The 20625-nt window shown below is 38.1% G+C and overlaps 1 protein-coding gene across 7 annotated transcripts in view; it reads right to left on the bottom strand.

Annotated features, from left to right (window-relative positions):
* LOC101953725 (uncharacterized) overlaps positions 1 to 20625 on the bottom strand; it is a 39367-nt gene that overhangs the window by 4691 nt on the left and 14051 nt on the right. For 6 of the 7 annotated variants that reach the window (XM_042857904.2, XM_065573524.1, XM_042857902.2 and 3 more), the window contains 10 exons: positions 17190 to 17415; positions 15073 to 15196; positions 11425 to 11593; positions 11115 to 11293; positions 10723 to 10866; positions 9367 to 9528; positions 8221 to 8336; positions 6293 to 6333; positions 4020 to 4123; positions 496 to 670 (listed from right to left, as the gene is read on the bottom strand). In XM_042857904.2, coding sequence (XP_042713838.2) covers positions 496 to 670; positions 4020 to 4123; positions 6293 to 6333; positions 8221 to 8336; positions 9367 to 9528; positions 10723 to 10866; positions 11115 to 11293; positions 11425 to 11593; positions 15073 to 15196; positions 17190 to 17415 — 1440 coding nt within the window. The remainder of the gene's footprint in view (positions 1 to 495; positions 671 to 4019; positions 4124 to 6292; positions 6334 to 8220; positions 8337 to 9366; positions 9529 to 10722; positions 10867 to 11114; positions 11294 to 11424; positions 11594 to 15072; positions 15197 to 17189; positions 17416 to 20625) is intronic. The other variant, XR_010593969.1, reaches the window with a different exon arrangement.

Below are 20625 nucleotides of genomic sequence, written 5' to 3'. Positions count from 1 at the left end.
CCCCTCCCTCTTAAGTCAGTGGAAGTGCTCCTGGTGAGAATGCGCATCACCGACAGAAGGAGGGTAGTGTGGACACGAACCGCTGCAGTAATTACTGCAGTGGCTGTAAGCTGACCATCACCTAACATAGGTTGATTAAAGTTTGTAGTGTAGACATGCTCATAGATAATACAAAGGGTTTTGGAGGACCCCAAGTTAACCCTCATCCACCACTGGATGAGACATTTCAAACAAGACTTCATAATTTTATGTTGAAAACGCTGAAGGGAAGTAAGGACCAAAATGATAACATCATACAAAGGGAACCTATGATGGCTCACCATGAATCAATTGAAAGCTTATCTTTAAAAAAAAAAGATCTACTAAATATATTTGAACTTAAAATATTTATGCTAGGATCAAAAAGAGTTGAAAATATTAAAAATCCTTTTTTTTTTGAAGTACAACAACAAAATAGAATGCATACCAACAGATAATAGACTAAAAGATTCATACCATTGAACTGAACAGTAAATTCAGTGGTTTCACTTTTATTTGCTGTTTTCCCTTTGGTTTTCTGTACAAGAGAGGGTTTAAAAGAGCTAGTCTTGGAACACAGTTTTTCAAGGCCATAAAATACTGAAACCGTTAACTCCACAGCAAGAGGGTCAAACTCTTTCAACCAAGTTTCCTTCAAAAAAAAGAAAAAGAAAGAAAGTAAGAAATATTAAATGAATGAAACAAAAAAAATTACTTTGATCATTGTCACTGTGAGAAACCACTGCAGGGCCCAAAACTCCATTCTGGGATGTACCTACAGGTTCTAGTCCGGCACTCTCTGGACCGGCAACATCTGTGGTCTGGCATGATCTTAGTTAGTGTCAATGTCAATATAGTAAAGGTAGAATTGTTGCAGAAATTGGAAAAGGGCACATCGGTGCGTGCCTTGTGTGAGTTTTACAATATAGGGTCATCTACAGTGTATGATTTGAAGAAGCAAAAGAATCAAATCCTTAATTTTTTTGCCAAAAGTGACAGTAAAAAAAGAATGACATTGACGGAGGGGAAAAGCAGCGATTTAGATAGTGCGCTTATACATTGGTTCAAGCTTCATAGGAACGATAGTGTTAGCATTTCAGGCAAGATGATGATGGCACAAGCAAAAATATTCCACAAAGAACTTAACCTGTAGCATGAGTGTGACTATTCGCAAGGATGGCTTCAGAAATTTAAAAACAGGCCCGGCATTAGTCTACATTGTGTGTGCGATGAAAAAAGAAGTGCAGATATGGAAGCTGCCGCTAACTACGTTGATGAATTTGCACAGTTAGTTGCAAATGAGAAGTTATCCCCAGAGCAGGTATACAACGCCGATGAAACTGCTCTCTATTGGCATTGTACGCCTAAAAAAAATGTTGGCTACTCATGCAGAGGAGCCACCATCTGGTACGAAGGAGTTGAAGGACAGGGTAACTGTCCTTGGTTGTAGCAACGCAGCAGGTACACACAAATGCAAGCTCATGGTTATTGGGAAGAGTGTGAACCCAAGGGCATTCAAAGGGGTGAAAATATTCCCAGCGATATACCGTAGCAACAAAAAGGGATGGATAACGACTAATCTATGTCTCGAGTGGTTTGAGAAATATTTTGTACCGGAGGCAAGAGCCCATTGCACCTCAGTAGGTCTGGATCTGAAGTGCAAAATTGTGCTGATTCTCAACAATTGCTCTGCCCATCCTAAAGCAATGACGAGAACGATTTCACCGGATTTCAAGTGTCTGAAAACCAAAACATTGTTAGTGAGTTAATGGAGTATGCCAGTGGTATGTCCCACCCTGTAGTGCTTGAGCTGGCCAAGAATTTGGGAGAGGAAAATTTACTAGATTAGATGGAAGTCGACAAAGATGCACCAATTGCTAATCAAATGACGGATGAAGAAATTGTGCAAATGATACAGCAGGAAAAAACCAAAGATAACGAAGAAGCCAGTGATGGTGATGAAGATGATGATGAGGATATCGTAGAAAAAATTTCTATCGATAAATGCATTCAGTTGGCAACAAATTTAATAGAAGGACTGGAGCAAAGACATTTCATTTCTAAGCAAGAGATCACGTCTCTCTACATGATACAAGAAAAACTAATTAAAGAAAAATCAAAATAAATAAGACAAGCCAAGCTGGAAGGTAGCGAAGAAGAGCGGTGAGCAGCACGCTACAATCAAAAATCCCATTGCCTCCACTTCATCTACCCTGGATATACCTACAGCAGAGACCCCAGATGTAACTCAAATGTAATTTGAGTTAGCGGTTGTCACATCCCTTTGGAAGCGGAATTCAGGCATCATTTTAGGTGAGTAAATTATAGATTTACCTGTATTATTATCTATTTCTTTTTCATATCATTTTATGTTTTTTATGCTTTAGCTATTTATTTCCTTATGCCAATACAGTAAAATTGTGTAACAACACTAATACTTTGTTATGAAGAGAGCCAGTAAACCTTGGCTAGGCGGCGTTGCAAGCATTGTTCTGTTTATTCGCTTTAGTGAGATAAAAATAAAAAGAGACCCGCTTGCTACAGTACTGTATAATTATTTTCAGAAAATGGTTCGGCAAATTCTCTGGCTCGGCACCGGTCAGGTCCCGAAGGTGCCAGACTAGAGAGGTTCAACCTGTATAGTTATTTTCAGAAAAATGACTCACTTTTCCAATTCATATGCAACCCACACTCCTGCTGATTTTGTGGGAACTTGGGATGGGCACAGAATTAAGTGTTTATTAAAGAAGGGAAGCATTTTCTCAGGATGTATGAAGGATTTGACCAATGATAACTCCCATTAATACTGTTAGGAGCCAAAGTCTACTTACAGTTAAACTTCTGCAGTCCTCCTTCAGTCTGATCATTCAAATCAGTAAATATATAAATTTAGATCACTAGCCGGTATGAACTTGCACATTTTTATTGACTTTGAAAGAGAATTAACAGCCAGAGGATCTGGCCATAAATATTTGTTATGTGGTTTGGCATTTCAGATCCATGGAAATCAGAGAAGATGCGATCTTAAAATGCAAACAAAGAATAATACCCACTCTATGGGGTTATGCAATCATTGCTTAATTCAGTACTATATTTACTCAATTTACCAATTTTTCTAATTTATTCTTTTTTGTGCTTGTAAACTGTTGTGCTCATAATCCTGTTAAAGTTTATTATATGCTGGACAAATTCCTCCAGTTGTGGAAAAGGCTTCGTAATAAAGTAACAGACATCTGCTAAACCAAACTCTTTTCCAAAAGAAATGAAAGACTCCAAACTGCTAGAAAAACAGAATTCAGTACATTGTCACCAGACTAAAAATAATAAGTAAATATTGACTTTTGTTACGGTGAAAAACAAACTTTATTGACCAGAGAGGTAAATATTGACTTGGAGTGAAGCAAATATACAATGTACTGAAGTTAATGGATCAAATCCTTTTCAGTTTGGCAAAAGAAGATTTGGCCCAATATATGTTTTATTACTTATTTTCTGAGAGTCTTCATCAGAACATCTGGAAAATCTCTCCATAATGGTAATGCATTTCAATGAGGTAACAGTTTTTCCTTAGAAGCTAAAAGACAGATGCACTCAAGAGGATCAGAAAAAAATAATTATCCTCCTGCGAGGTGAAATAATAGCTTCCAATTAATTTTCTTCAGCCAGTCACAGTGTATTTATTTGCATAAGTGGTCTGACTGGATAACTGGAAAAGACTTCAATTTTATTAACTTCTGAAGAGGTAAACAATAGAAACTTACTGAGTCTTCACATGACAATTTTCAACCAATCACAATCTAAGGTTTTTCTTATATATGTAATATTAATTAATGACAGAGTTCTCTTTATCTGTTGATATGTTTAGGTCTCTGTTCAGTCAAAAAACATTCTTTATGACAAATAGTCTCAATAAAAAGAGCACTAAACCTTTTTCTTTTGTAAAGTAAAGATTATCACAATCCCTGTCAGAACATACAAGGTATAATTAAATTACCACTTACAGTGTGTGATATCTCAACCTGTGGTACTGGTAAAACTAGCTTCAGTAAAACATCCTTCACTTCAATTGGCAAGATGTCCTGGAAGCCAAGAGAAACCTTTCCAGCTATCAAAACAAATTACACCAAAGGTAATTAGCCAATGTAATGTTTAAATAGTTTGATCCTTGATTATAAATTAGGTTAGTCAGAGCCTTTGGTGGCTTCTGAACCCAAACAGAAGTATATTACACTTTTACCTATTAAATTAAAGAACAAAAATTGCTTTCTTCTTGCTGTAAAGAAAATCACAAAGGTTGAATTACAAAGAATCAAATATAGTAGACCAAATATAATTAATTAAGTAACATTTCTAAGTCTCAGATACTGAAAGATACAATATCATTTTACAACCACAGAATGGGTTCTTTGGGTAAAGTCTATTTTACACAGAAGAATTTATATGAATTCCATAAACAGGGCAGTCCAATCTTTTCATACAGAAGTTTTGGTCAGGATTAAGGTCTGATCCAAGCTCCATTAACATCAGTGGAACACTTTCCATTAGCTCTAATAACTATTGGATTAGGCTGATAACCCTGTGTGTGTATCAAAAGATAGAATTTGGCTCTGTCTATGAGTTCTTTCCCTGTTTAATGGTTCTGACTTGTTAAATGTAAGGGTTTACAGAATCAGGCCCTTAGACAGATGGGAACAATTTTTGCTATTGAAAGACTTGAAGGAAAAATTACACTATAGATTCACCCACATTTTTTTAAAACATGGCCACCAGAGAACTCTAATATCTTATATAGTATACTGTCATTATGATACATCATCTGACCTATAAACCTTTGTTTGCATCTCCCATAGCAGCAATTAACCCACCACTCCCAAATATCTCCTTGCCAGCTTCACATATAAGAAATAACTATTTTAACAGCTACTATCAGTGTTACTATGCAGCTATAAGAAAATACCAGTTCAGACCACTACTTTATTCTAGGAACCACCTACAGATCATAGAAGTCCCTCTTTCCTGTAGAGGGACACAGAAGATGAGCACCCTCCTGTGCAGTGAGCAGAAATTACAACTATTTTCATCTGTTCAGGGAGCCAAAGACTCAAGGGTCTGATTCTCCTCTCAAACCAGTTTTACACCAATGTAATCCCACTGATTTTAATAGAATTACTTCTGATTTATAATGTTTTAAGTAAAAGAATGATGAGATGGAAGATTTTCATACTGTAGCATATAGTGAGCTGGCAAGATTACTTAACATTTCACCGAACTGGATAATGTTTTTGCATTTTAAAAAAATGCAAACATCTAGCTTGACTTCAACAAGAGCTTTGCCTGATATGACCCACAGGATCAAGCTCTAGAGATGAAATCCTGGCACCACTACTGTCAATGGGAGTTTTGCCTTTGATGTCAATGGGGCCAGAATTTCACCCTATACGTTTATCAGTCTTAAACACAAAATATAACCAACATTTTCAAAAGTGGCCACTGGGTTCAGGTCCCTCAATTATGGGAGCCTTGGACCAGTTTTCAAATGTGCTGAGCCCTCACACCTCAAATTGAAATCAATGGAAGCTGGGGTGCTCAGCAACTTAAAAAAATCAGGACTTAGTTGTGAGAAGGCCTGAATACAGAAAATGAAGCATCCAAAATTAGAGGCCATTGTAGAAAATCTGGGCTTCTCGGCAAAATTTTAAAATCCTCAAAAACAAATTTACACTGAAAATTTTGAATTTTGCAGAAATCTTCTATTTACATGGAACATTATTTTCTTAGAAATAAGACAAAAGAGAAATCTGATGAATATTCAGGACTATTCTACTTTTCTGCAAACTTTTACATGAAAACAAGTTTAAACCACAATAGCTGACTGTCTTTTCCACATATTTTAAAACATTTCCTTCACATTTCACCAAAATGCATGCTACTTTTCCAGTTTTAAAGAAGAATAATTCCTTCTACACATTCCTTTGAAAAATGCGTATATTGCAAAATTCCAGCGTTTATTGGTAGGAACACTATAACAAAGATTAAGGACTTAATCCTGTAATCTGATTGGCACAGGCAAACCCCTGTGGGGAGCACCATCAGGATGTAGGATTGGGGCCTAAGACACTTTCTTCTAATATTTTTGGCGAGAACAGAAGGTTTAAATAAACTTTTAGAAGTAAGCTGTGCTTTTCATTATATCTGAAATCTTGCCTATGATACAAAAGTTATTAGGTACTAAAGGCATGCTCAAATAACAGCATGAACACAAACAGCTACATACCTTCCATTGAACTGAGCCTTGGAGACAGATCAGCAAGTGGCCTGCACATATAAACATTCATAATTTAATTCCCTATTTTCAGTGAATATAGCAACAAGCAACAATCTGAATTAAATTCTCATTTGAAATACTTTTGCTCATTAAAGTATTTTGTTGACTGCAACAAAAAGAAACAAAGCAACCCAACTATCTATTTATATTAAAAATGTTTCCACATACCATATAGAAGGCATTTCTAGATATAAAATATTCATTATAAATGAAAGATTTAGTATTACCCTCCCTAATTTATGAGTCAAATGAGATATTGTTTCATACAATCCTTCAATGTCCAAATGTTATGAGGAAGATCCCATGACTGAAGAAATGTAGGAAGGAGTAACACAGTAGTCAAACATTATAATATGCGCTGTTCCTCTGAACTATGTGAGCATGCCCACGTAAAACTGACAATGCTCTTAGGTTCATGTCTACACTACCACTCATGTTGGCGTGAAAAAAAAAACACCTCCTTGAGCAACATAAGTTTCACCAGCTTAAGTGGTAGTATGCACAGCACTCCGTCAGTGGGAGCCTGACATAGCTACTGCCACTCATTGGAGATGGTTTAATTATGTCAACAAGAGAGTTCTCTCCCATCAGCATAGAGCGGCTACGCAAGAAATCTTACAGCGGCACAGCTGCATTGGTACAGCTGTGCTGCCTGCTGTAAGGTTTCAAGTGTAGATATAGCCTTAGGACAGCACCTGAAAGCAACACTGCCAAGAATAAAAACACAGCATCAAGACTATGACTGCCCGATATTGTGATAACAAGGTAGGAATGACATGCAAACCTGCAAGTCTCACTACTTCAGAGGGCCTGAGCATGTTTTGAGCGCTTGAGAGCGTATCTGTGATAGTTATCTCTAAGTTTATGTTTTGTTTTCTTTCCAGTAGGTCAGACGTGTCCCAGATGGAACGCAGAGGATACTCCCTCCTTTAACCATTCCTCCCCCATTAAGGCATGCATTCTAGCTGCAAATCTCCAGTCAAGACAGTCTGGATGAGGTTCCTTTTGAAGGCTATCAATAATGTCCATAAAATTAGATAAGAGAAGTCACTGCAGAAGCCTCCTTCTCACCCATCCCCAACACAAACAGAGGTTTGCTCTACCTTTACACAGTGCATACAGCTTCCTTTGATCTGTGGTGTAAGAGAACAGCTTTCTTGTTTGGTGGTTCAGAGAGCCTAGCATTAGCAATTTTATCTACCTAGGCACTTAGATACTCACAGCAGTATGTGCCTTCAGCTACATTTAACTTTTATCTGTAACATGAATATTACCAAGTCTACTGAATATATATGGCAGGTTAACAAACTAGGCCCCAGTTCAGCAATGTAATTAAGCACTTGCCTAACTTTAAACACATGATTAGTTCAACTGAGTACAAAAGAACTCGTTTGCTTAAAGCAGTGGTCCCCAACGTGGTGTCCGCGGGCGCCATGGCGCCTGCGGGGACGTCTAAGTGTGCCCACGTACTGGCAGGCGGACGAGCATCCGCCGAAATGCCGCCAACAAGCAGCATCATCCAGAGGCGTCGCCACCTAAATGCCGTTGATTTTCAGCGGCGACGCCTCTGGATGACGCTGCTTGTCGGCGGCATTTCAGCAGCGACACCTATTGACGTCGTTGCTTGTCGGCGGCATTTCGGCGGATGCTCATTTGCCACCACGGTCCTCGGTGGCTTGTCGTCTGGCACCTGCCAGATGAAAAAGGTTGGGGACCACTGGCTTAAAGCATGTGCTTTAAATACATTGCTGAATTGGGGCAATATAGTTTTACGAAGGTTTTTTTTTGTTTTGTTTTTTTAAAGCAGCCCTTTAATTTCAGCAGCATGTTTCCAATCAGTACATCCTTCTATCTGTAAAGCAAGGGAAGTTCTCGACCTTTGATTCTGCCTGCTAAGCCCAGGGATGTCAGATGGTAAACCACCTTGCTGAAGATGAATCCAGGCCCTCTGAATATCAGCTGTAAGAAGATGACAACCATAGAACAAAAACACCTGAAAAGAAAAAAAAAATAGAATTTTCACTACTGTACATGAAACAGATCTGTTAATATTTTATGGATTCTGAGAAGGTTTCCTGGCAGGAAGTAACGTTTTTTTTTGCTGTTAAAAATATTTTTAAGTATGCACTATAATCACAGAAAACTGCCTTGACTTTACTTCCTATGCTCATTATTTTGCTTACAGCCTAAACTGCACTCATTCAAAAAGGCTTTATTTTTGTTTTCCAATAAAAACTCAACAATTCCCATTTACTCTAGTAATTTCTTCATTTTTAGTAGGAATTTCAAGATTTTTACCTTTTAAAGGGGTGCTTAATTAGCTATAGACCTAAAAATTTAGATTTTGTTTTTTAAAAAGCCAAACAAATCAAAATAGGGGCCCAAATCTCAGCTGAACCTTTTACACTGGTCTGGCAATCCCTTAGAGTTGGTGTAAATGTAATTTGACTTCAGTAGGACTGAAACATAAGCTTAAGTGCTTTGCTCATTAGGGATGGATTTAAGTATGTGTTTAAAGCTGAACATGTGCTTAAGTGCTTTGAATTAGGGCCTTAATGAGAAACCTTTTGGTGCATCTTACAATGCAATTGCTCAAGCTAACGAATACTGCAGGTTGTATTCTCCATATTCTGTAGATGCAGTACTCCCATTAATGTTAAATGGAAATTTAGCATGTAATTCAAGGGAAGTATTGACACCCCCAGGCCTGGACTAATCCACGTTAGACAAAATTTGGTTCTCAGTTATGGCTACGCAGCCCCACTGAAGTCAGTAAGGTTGCATAGGTGACACAGAACACAATTTTGCCCATAATTTACTTGCAAATCTCAAAAAAATTATATAAATAAAAATGTGTATCACCTAAGGAACTCCAATGGAATTTTCTGCTTTGAAGGAACCAAATGTTCTTGAAAAACTATTTAAAAATATCTTTAAATAAAAATACCAAATGTTTGGTGATTATTTTTATCAACAGAATAGATAATTAGTTGAAAGGTAACATGAAGCATTGTTGTATGTACCTCTCTTATAGCTGGATAATCACTGGCAGCCATTAGTGAATCCTTTAACAGCATAAGGATTGAGAGGCAGAAATTCTCCATCACCTTTTGATTCCAATCTTGCATGTACAATTGATCCCAAATCAACAACACTGCAGGAAAATCCAGTATACTCACAAAGCCCTACACAAAATTATGAAATGTATTGTATTAAAAATATATTAGGCAATTTCTAATTTATAAAAACACCACCAAAACTTTCTCTTCCTACTCACACAGGTACCTGTACGGTTTAACACTTTGTTAATGATACCCAGAAACTAGCTTCAGATTGTTAGAGTAGGTGGGCAGTGTTTGACAGAAAAAAACAGTGTTTGTCCAAAATGTAGCAGAATGTGGTCCTGGTCCATAACTCAGGCTCTTAGATGATATGGTAACATACTAGGATGATCAGATGTCCCGATTTTATAGGGACAGTCCTGACTTTTAGGTCTTTTTCTTATATTGGCTCCTACTACCCCCCACCCCCGTCCCGATTTTTCACATTTGCTGTCTGGTCGCCCTATAACATACATAAAATAATAATAAATAATAACAACAACAACTACTGCGCGTGCAATCAGTGTTACTGAAAGGAGACTTTCACCACTAGTTTTTTTGAACTGGATCATCAACTTCTGTAAATGATCATAGCTCTACTGAAGTCAGAGAAACTGTACGCATTTATACTAGCTGAGTATCTGGTCCTTTAGTTTTAATTTAAAGTGGCTCATATCTTAATATTTATTCCACTGGCTCATTTGTGGCTTTACTAGTGGCTGAAGAATATAAACTTTAATTATTTAATATTCTAGATGTAGTTGTAATAAACAACTCAAGATTTTGTTTTCTCAGTATAAAGGTTAAAGTCTAATAAAAATAATTTAGGTAAAACACTGCTTACAGCTGCTCTTGAGCAGACATATTTATATAATGTGGAGAAGAAACCAAAACAGGGGACTAAATTTTTAAAGAAAACATGTCATATGATTTAGGTTCCAAGTTTTAAAGATTATAGCAAATCTGTTAATAATAGGAAGAAAGAAATATTTATAAAATTAGAAAGCAAAATATTATTTTCCATTTTTCTATTGTTTCTTTTTTTTCTTTCTATTACACTATTTTTCCATAGTGGAAAAATACATTCAATTAGTAAATTAAAATATTTTGGTTTTGTAAAACCAGAACAAACAGTGGACCTGATTCTTTTCTCACTAACCAGTTTAACTCTATCTGGTTTGATAGTCACTTCTGATTTACAACATTGTAAGTGAGGCAAGAATCAATCTCCACATTTGTTTTTTTTTTAATTCAGTCACATAAATTAGGATATCTTACTTCACCCATCCACTTTCTGAGGAAAATGACTGGGCTTGCCAGTAATTCCTTGGTTAGATGTTTGTTTTGCTCAGATCTGTCTGTTGCTGTGTAGAGTTCTTGACCTCTCTCTCTTTCTCGAACTATCAACTCCACCAGGAAATCCTGCAAAGAAAAAAAAAAGAGTATATTAGATGGGATATAATGTGGAAAAATCAGAAACATTATCCCTAGAGTTAAAAAGCTATCTATGTATATTTCAAGATCATTTAATAATTTTATTAAATCATATTTAAAAGTATAACTTTATTCCATATACTGACTTTTACTACAGCAAACATTTTATTTTAAACTTCTGCAAGTAGCGTAAATATAAAAGACTCTATAGTTTAAAAAAAATCAATAGATTATACTTTTGGGTCAACTGCAAAATTCTTTCTGAAACACTGTTGAAGATGAGTGAAGAATTCAATGTCCTCGCTCTCCAGAAGGCTCATCATCCACTCAGCCATTGCAAAGATCTCTGTCCATGATGGGAATAAGTTTTGATGTAGGAAATGTAGGTACATAGCCAATTCATAGGGATGTTCAGCTAAAAATTAAAATATTGATTAGTTTCTAGAATAGTGAAAATATCTTTGTCAAAGCCCTGAGGATTCTTGATCAACTCCTAAGGAAAGTGATATAGGTCTACAGCAATTTTCTGTGATCTAATTTAGTTACCTGTAGGCATTATTTGCTTAAATGCCATTTGCAAAGGAAAAAGCCAATAGATTAGGTAGGGTTCATATGTGCCATTGAAAACATAGAGGACATTCAAGGTTTTGCTGGTCTCTGAAATCATTTGTTCATTTGTGGCAAAAGAACGCATGCAGGGTGTCTTTTCATATTTCTGTTGGGTGGAAGGAAAGAAACATGTTAAATATTTTTAATTAAAACAATGTTTTTAAGAAATAAAATAAATTAAGTAAATGCAATTTCATTTTGATATTTATTTCAGTCAGAATGTACAAGCTCTAACCATTAAAGAATTGGATTCAGCTGTACTGATATTAACATTGTGTGATGTAAACCTAGGGTTTAAATACTAAAAAAAGTCACAGCTTTACAGCCCTCTTAACAGCTCTAGAAGAAGGAAGTTGTTCTTTGGAGAAAGCAATGGCTGAATACCAGATTGGAAGAAACCTTTACCATCACAAGAATATGGTAGATTAACCACAGAGGCTTTAGAAATGGTCTAATTCAGTGGTTTTCAACATTTTTTCATTTGCGGACCCCGAAAAAATTTCAAATGACAGTGCAGAACCCTTTGGAAATCTTAGATATAGTCTGCAGACCCCCAGAGATCTGCAGACCACAGGTTGAAAACCACTGGTCTCATTAAGTGCATGCATAGTGTCATCTGTTTGGGTTGTGCCTGAGCTGTCACCTAGTGAGGTGGTAGTTTAACTTCCTGTTCATTGAATCACCGAATATTTCTTTTCACAATAAACCTTTGAAATAAATAGTCATTCATAATTTTCTCTTCTTTCTTTATCCTCTTGCGCTCTCAGGTGCACAATAGGACGTCAACCAGTTTCTGCCATTTATTTCAGTAACGTGCTGGTCTGTTCAGGCTTCTCAGTGCCATGCTGATGGATCTGGCTTCTTTTGATACTGTTAGGGATAAATGTTTCTCTAGGTGTCCCTCTTTTTCTCTTCCATATTATCACTTGTTGTGGAAATTGTGTGGGTGGCCTCCTTAAAGTATGTCCTAAATAAGTCCATCCTCATTAAATTTCCAGATTTGCTCTACTTGGAATTCTGATGTTGCAAGATACTCTTTTCAATGCAGTGATACATGTATATATATATATATATATATATATATAATCTCTTTGGAATGCCTCGATCTTATCAATGAATTTTGTTGTAGATTTCAATGACTCTGGTCCATAAAGGCAGACAGACATGATGGAAGTGTTAAAAATAGTTGTGTGTCAGTGCCAATCATGCAACTATTCCAAATCGTTTCAAGTTTATTGAAGTTGTTTGCTGCTTTTGATATTTGTTGCTTGACATCTAGCATAGTGTCATCATTGTTGCACATTTAACTCCATAGATTAGTAAAATTACTTTTTTTCTAGTGTTCCTTTGTCCACACTAATGGTAATTTCTAAGACACTTATAGCCATATTTCTCTTCCCCTTGTTGATGAACAAACCAACTTATTTTGCTGTATTTGCCAAAAGCTAGGTCTTTCCTTCCATTAAGTGAATTGTTGAAATAAGTAGGACAATGTAAATCAGCAACAAAGGAGGTAATCCAATTGTGTTTTATCATTTGTCCATAAAATTCCTTGGTTGCCTTCTGTGGTTACTTTCTTCATGACATAGTCAATGACCAGTGCACACAATAGTGGGGACATAATACACTCTCACCTTATTCCAGTTGTCACTGCATTGGCTGATACTGTCACCATCTCTGACTGCACATTCAGCATTATATAGATCCTTGATTAGTCTAATTATTTTTGCTGGTATTCTGTAGTTTGCCACAATTTGCCAGACTGTCTCTGTGTATGCTGTCAAAAGCCTTCGGCAAATCTATAAAATTTATCACAAGAGGTGCTTACCACTCTACATTTGTTCCATAATATGTCTAAGAACAACAATATGGCCTGCACGTGATCTCAATGGTCTAAGACCTACTTGTTTCTCTTTAAGATGAAAGTCTATTTGTTTCTTGATATGTTACCGGATGTTATTGCACATGGCTTTCCCAGGCACTGAGAATAATGTGATTTCTCTCCAGTTATTGCAGGTGGTACAGTCATCCTTCTTTGGCAATTTTACTATAAGGCCTCTCTTCCACTGGGTTGGGTTATTTTCTTTATTCCATATTCTATCCAAAAAACACAAGGAAAGTCTGGAGGGCTGTTTCATCACTTACTTTGGGCATCTCTCCAGTAAAATTATCCCCTCCATTTTTTAGTTTACTGATGGCTTTTCTAACTTCTTCATTTGTAAGATTTCCTAAATCAATATCAAGCTCTAGTGGTAGGTCATCATCACACATTTCTAGTAGTTTGTTTGAGCATGGTCTATTTAGAACAGCCTGAAAATGTTCTGCCCATCTTTTCTGTTGTTCTTCTGTACTAAGAGTCTTTCCGTTTGCATCTTTAATAGGGCCTCTGGTACTTCTAAAGGTTCCTGTTAGCTATTTGATTGCCTTATACAAGTTTATAAGGTCACCTCTTTGGCTACCTCTTCAGCCTCTTGACATTTTCTATCAATATATGCCCTTTTATCTCTTCGAGTATTCCTTTTAACCTCTCTGTCTAGAGCGCTGTATTCTTCTTGCCACTTGCTTGCCTCTTCACATGACTTAGCATTCATGAGATTTTGCTTTACATTTCTTCTCTTTTCCATAGCTGCCCAAGTAGTATAGCTAATCTATTCTTTCTTTTTAGATTTCATTGTTATTAGAACTGTCTTTGAACTTCCTAGATAGTACTCTCTGATGTTTTCCCATAGAGTATCAATGTCTTGGGTTTCTTCACTTAACTCCATTAGAATACTGAAACTGTTCTTCAGTTCAAGCTGAAAAGCACTTTTTGTATTTGGTCTTTTATTTGTGCACTGCTGATGCACAGTTGTCTTTTAACCTTCTTCATCCTCTTTAATTTGATCTTCAATTTAGCAACACAAAGGTTATTGTCACTGTGACCACATCTGCTACCCTGCTAACATGTACATCTGCCAACGAACTGCGAAACATTCTTAAAATGTAGAAGTGATTTATCTGGCTCTTTGTAGTAGCATCTGGGGAGTTCTATGTCACTTAATGGATTTCTTTATGAGGAAATATTGTTCCACCTATCACTAGTTTGTTCACGCTGCAAATTACTTTTAGAATAAAACTGATGTTCGGTTTTATTGTGAGTTATAGATCACTGAATTATTTAATGGCACTATAAACAGTATGCTTCTCTCTACTGTAAGAATCACTTTCAAGTGTGCAAAGAAGACAAAGTTTACTCCATCTTGTGGACTGGCTGAAATCATAGTATGGTGTTTGTAATGATATTCCAGAATTCAGTAACCAACCAAAGGAGCCAACTAGGAGGACATTACCAAAATGATTACCAATTAAGGATAGGAGAAGAAAAACCCAAAAGTCACCTGATAAACATCAGCAATGAGTGGTATAAGGATGGATGACTTATTTGGAAATATGCAACAGAATGGTAGTATTGCTATGACCAAATGAATATGGTTTTAATCACCGTTACATAGTGCAAATATTCATTATGAAGTGTTCAGGACAAAGAGTAAGAAAATATAGAATAAAAAATAAACAGCATGCCAGGTTTTACATTTTCTGACTAACCTCCACAACTGCATTTTCAATAAGGCCTGAAATTGGTGATCGGGTGGCACTTCTAATTTTCAGTTTAGCAATTCGGTGTGCCACTGTTCGTCCAAACTTCACTCTAGCTTCTCTTTCGAGAATTCTGAGAAGATGAAGCACTGATTAATTTCCCTGATTACGTATAATTTTCAAAAGCTTGTTATGAACCGAGATTAATTGACATAAAAATACCTGGTACCTAAATGTATCCAAAATACTCACTCTACACATCAGCATTCAGACACAATGCAGACTACTATATTTTGATGCAATAATTCCAGAAATGCCCATTCATCATGCCACTGAGCCATTCTAGAATATGCCCCTTTCACAGCCAATTCAAACTTTCTGGAAATGATGGAGGGTGGGGAGGAAACAATCATACACAAAGGGCCAGATCCTCAGTTGGCATAAACAGACATATCAAATTACAAGAGCTGAGGATCTGGCCCACAGCATGTATCTGCTCGGGCTCTGCTGGATGCACATAAGTCCCATTCAAGTCAATGAGAGATGCATGTGCTTAACCAGGGACAAAATTCAGCCCTACATTTGGAAATCATGCAAGCATGTAATCACTAGCCTTTTCCATGGGCCTCCAAAAAAACCTCATCTTCAAAGATATCAGTACTTTATCAAATCAGAATCCACTTTTCTGCATTGATTCTTCACTGAACAACAGGGTCAAATTCAAGGTCTATGAAATGATAGTCAAAGCCCTCCATGAGACTGGCCCTACCTTCCTGAGATAGCACCACTCCATCCATGATTATGACCTCCCACAACATCTGTGTCAGTTTAATTGTTCTGCAGAACAATCAACTGGGAGTGGCTCATGTACTCATGAGAGAGAACTTTGAGATGAGTTGGACCTATGAATTTTTTTCTGTCAAGGGATAAGAAGGATCACTGATCTCACAGCTTTTAGAACAGAAGCAAACTATTCAACTGTTTTCCCTCAGTAATTTATGCGCGCGCACACACACACACACACACACTCACAAAACCCACAACAAACAAAAACATTTATAAAGTAATCAAATTATTTCCTCAGATGATGGGAAGGAAGAAACAGAGGAAAAAGACTGTTATTTTTATTTTTAAATACTTGGGATGTATGAAAGTAGACCTGGATAGAAATTTTCCAACAGAACATTTTTCTGCTGGAAAATGCCAATTAAACAAAATTGAAATGTTCTGCAGGAATGTGACGATTTTGACAAAATTCTGATGGAAATCAGGCAGGTTTTGACACTTGCCTGGTTTCCTGCCAGTTCACCTGCCAAGCTCCTCAGCAGCCCTCTGTTCAGTCAATTTTGGGAGCAAGGCAGAGAGGAGGTTGAAGAGATGGGCGGGGTAAGCAGATCTACCACCGACACAATTACCAACTGTTGCCAGAAAGGGCACTTCTACATGCAGAGCCAGAGGCAGAGGCCAAGGCTGCTCCAGAGCTATGCAAGCAGATATTGACTGGCTCCATGGCCTGATTTCCTCCTCATGCTCCAGTGTCTGTAGGTCTCCAATGCTCCAACTTCAGCCACTTGAACTCAGAGCAAAGAAAAGCATTTACCCCACAGGCAAAGGTTCTCACTCATTTCAGGAGGAGATCTGACTGAGCAAGGTCTGATTTAGCCCATAGTTTGTTACCTAGAAGTTACTGTGGGTTGCTCTGTTTACACCTGCTCTTGTTTCATATTAGAACATCAAGTGACTACACCATGGGAGAGGAGTTGATTTATAAAAACTCATTTGAATGAAAAGTAACATTGTGATTACATAGATCTAGGCAGGCAGACACTGAAAGTGTCCAGGAGTCAGTCAATTCATAGTCAAATGTCACTAAACTGCTTCTGCATTTCTTGGATATTCCAAGAGGTGGGAGTTAATACAAACTTCAGAGAGGAACCTCTCTCCTACTGGTATTTCAAGCTGATGTTAAGGTGGTATATTATTCTCAACAGTTTGAAGAACGTTTGGGCTAATTTCATGTCAGAGAATAAGGAATTATTTTGAATATCTTAATAGGCCAAGAATTAGATGGCTGCAGTTACTAACACCACAATATTTTTCAACAGAGGAAAACAATAAATACTTACGCTATTCTTTCAAACTTGTCAACTTTTGCATCCGCTTTTAGAAGTTTATCAGTCCAGATAAACTGTCGAAGTGTCTTTGGAAGTAATTTTCCACTTAGCCTTTCACACACAGTTAACATACTATCATAATCTAATGAGATTATGGCACAGATTGAGTCTCCCAGTATATCACTTGCTGAGCAATTTAGAATAGGTGAGGGTATCTCAGGACCAATATGCATCTTGTCTGTAACAAATATAAATAGTAAATGACTAATGAATTATAGCTACCTTTTCCACTCTTTCAAAAAGTTACCAATGGCAGTATCACCAAAAAATAAAATGGAAAGGAATATCTACAATAGAACTGTTTGTTTAAGAAATCAAATATTTGAACTTTATTTGCTTCAAAGCAGAGAGCACTGGAGGACTATAGATATAAAATTCACAATAAGAACAGTTACTTACCTGTACAGTAACTGTTGTCCTTACAGATGCATTGGCCACATATGTATTCCACTTCAGGTGTGTGTGTGCCCAGTGCACTTGAGCCAGAGACTTTTAGTCAGCAATACCTATTGGGATGGCACATGCACCCTGAGGGTCCTCCTGCCTCCAACTGAGGGCGCAAAGCCCTCTCAGTTCCCGTGCACCAGAATCTTGTGACAATAGACTCCGAAGTAGTGGGGAAAGAGGATGACTCATGGCATATATACAGGCGAGTCTCATCTTATGGTTAGCGCGTAAAGCGAAAACTGCGTATAGTCAAAATTACATTGAGTTCAGTGGCGGGCAGAATCACCCACACTACAGATACAGTATTAAAATGGTTATTTTTCTCTTTTTTTTTTTGGGTTTTTTTTTTGCCAACTGCGTAAAGCTGAAATCGCGCATGTTAAATGCACGTAAGATGCAACAGACCTGTATGTGCACAATAACTCTTGAAGAACCATCATTACTGTACAGGTAAGGAATGGTTTCTTCTTTTCGGAGTGCTTGTGCACATATATTTATTCCACTTCAGGTGATTACCCAGAAGAATTCCTTAGGTGATGGGAATTTGTAGTCTACTTAAACAAAAACTGAAGAACACATTTCTCAAAGCCTGCATCAGCTCTGGAAGCTACTGTGATGAAATAATGTTCAGCAAATGTGTGAATAGACAACTGTGACTCATGGACTCTGTGGTGCCAGCTTGCAGATGGCATAAGGGCACATATGGGTTTACAGGGATCGCCTGGGTCAAGTATCTACATACCAAAGGATGGAATGTAAGGTCTCTTCTGAGAGCCAGTAGCTTACTGGTTGTCATAATCATTGTGAAATGTACGTATGGATAATATTTAAGAAGTTATTTATCTCTACTGGAAATTATGTTCCTAAAGCCTTGAAGTTAAAAGCCAGTCACCAGAAGGTGATATGCAGGTTCTGTTCAAGCAGAGGCTAGTAGACGCTTCTCTCTCTGGGTGGTCATTATATACTGTGCATCTCACTATATAAGTTTATTTGCAGTACTGACCACAATGTATCTGTGACAGAACTGGACTCTGACTGGCCCTGAAACAAAAACAGTGACATTTTCAGTTTTGTCTGGTTGTGAAGAGGGTGACACTGGAATATACCCATTTCTGGACTATTAGACACACTATGTTGTTTTTCAGTGACCACTTGTGATTTTCCAAGGACTTCCTGCTGAGGTGATCTGCGAAAACATTCTGTACCCCAGGAAGGTAACAGGCTTTGAGGGTACTAAACCCTCAAAATGCAGAAGTTCCAAAGTTGTACCATCTCCTGACATAGAGGACTGGACCCTGCTCTGCCCTGTTTGTTGAGGTACAACATTGTAGTTGTGTTGTCCATCATCACCCAGACCTGAAGAGTTCTGTGTAGCTCAAAATCTTGTCTCTTCTACCAACAGAAGTTGGTCCAATAAAAGGTATTGCCTCACCCACCTTATCTCTATCACTCATATCATCAGGCACTCGATGGAGGTGAGAAAAGTTTGCATGCTCCGTGTATGCCCCTTAAATCCAAGCAGTTTATGGAGGGCTGATTCTTTGATGAACTATATAGCTGGAGGAAGAGGAGTGTAAAGTACCCTCCAGCAAACGTTCTGCAGACTCATCCACCAGTACAAGGATGATAAAACTTGAGCAAGTAAAAGGATGTCCAGAGAGTGCTTGTTTGGTCAATACACACACCTCCACCAGCTTTGCATACATTGTAAGTGAAGTCTAGCATGCTGAGTCACGTATGTTCAGGATGCCACATGCCCTAACTGCCTCAGACAAGATTTCTATTGTACTTGCATGAACTTGCAGACTGGTACACAAGTTTAGCATAGACTAGAACCTTTCCTAATGCAGATAGGCTGTGGAGGTTGTAGAATTGATGACAGCCCAATTAACTTGACCATAGTGCTTGGGTCTGAATCTCTTCCAGACATGCACCCATTGATGTTGGCGGAACTGCGGTTATCACCAAGAGAATAGTCTGTTGCAGCAAGACCCCGGTACTAATACGTAGTCTAGTTTCCTGGCTGCCATATATTCCTGGGGAGTCAACTATACTGATAGCATTGAAGCCACAGTTACTGGTATACCTCATGCAATGAAATCAATGGCACTGGTGTCAGGGCCACCAGCATTGGAGTCATTGACCATACATTAGGTACCCACATCAATGGTACCAATATGGTTGGCACCAGAGTTAATGGTACTAGTGTTACATACACCTTTACCTCGATATAACGCTGTCCTCGGGAGCCAAAAAATCTTACCGTGTTATAGGTGAAACTGCGTTATATCGAACTTGCTTTGATCCACCAGAGTGCGCAGCCCCGCCCCCACAGAGCACTGCTTTACCGCGTTATATCCGAATTTGTGTTATATCGGGTCGTGTTATATAGGGGTAGAGGTGTACCTCAGCTCATATGGTACCAGGGAGTAGCACTCTGGAGCTCTCGATTTTAGCTCAGTACTAGACAGCTTATATGAATTTTATCAGCTGAAGTTTGGCAACTGGAGTCCCCGTGTATGCTCGAGGAGCCCTTCTTGGTTCTCAATGTAGTCTTCATCTCCAGAGAGCTGGCAATTTGGGCCAGATGTCCCCTGGTAGGGAGAATTATGTCTCGTCTCTCTGGAGGTTTTCAGGGGTTTTCTTTCTCCGTGAGTAGATGGAGGAGCCAGAGCACTTCTGGTGGAGGAGTACTAAGTTTGCTCAGTTCCAGAATGGCCTGGATTGGAGGCAGGACAAATGGGTTTTTCCATGAGGTACACCCTTGGACACACCTCCTGAGGTTTTTGCATCCCCTTACTACCAGCTTTGGGCTGCATTCCAAAGCAACCTGACTCCAAGAAGACCCGGTCCCGGTGCGCTGGGGGCCGCTATCGGCCTCACACCGTCCACAGGCACCTCTTAACGGTTTCACGCCCTCTTGAACTCTCTAACAAGCTAA

This window comes from Chrysemys picta, chromosome 19, assembly GCF_011386835.1.
Source record: "Chrysemys picta bellii isolate R12L10 chromosome 19, ASM1138683v2, whole genome shotgun sequence".
NCBI lineage: Eukaryota > Metazoa > Chordata > Testudines > Emydidae > Chrysemys > Chrysemys picta.
Note: the sequence above shows the minus strand (reverse complement) of the source record. Positions and strands in the feature narration are given on the sequence as shown.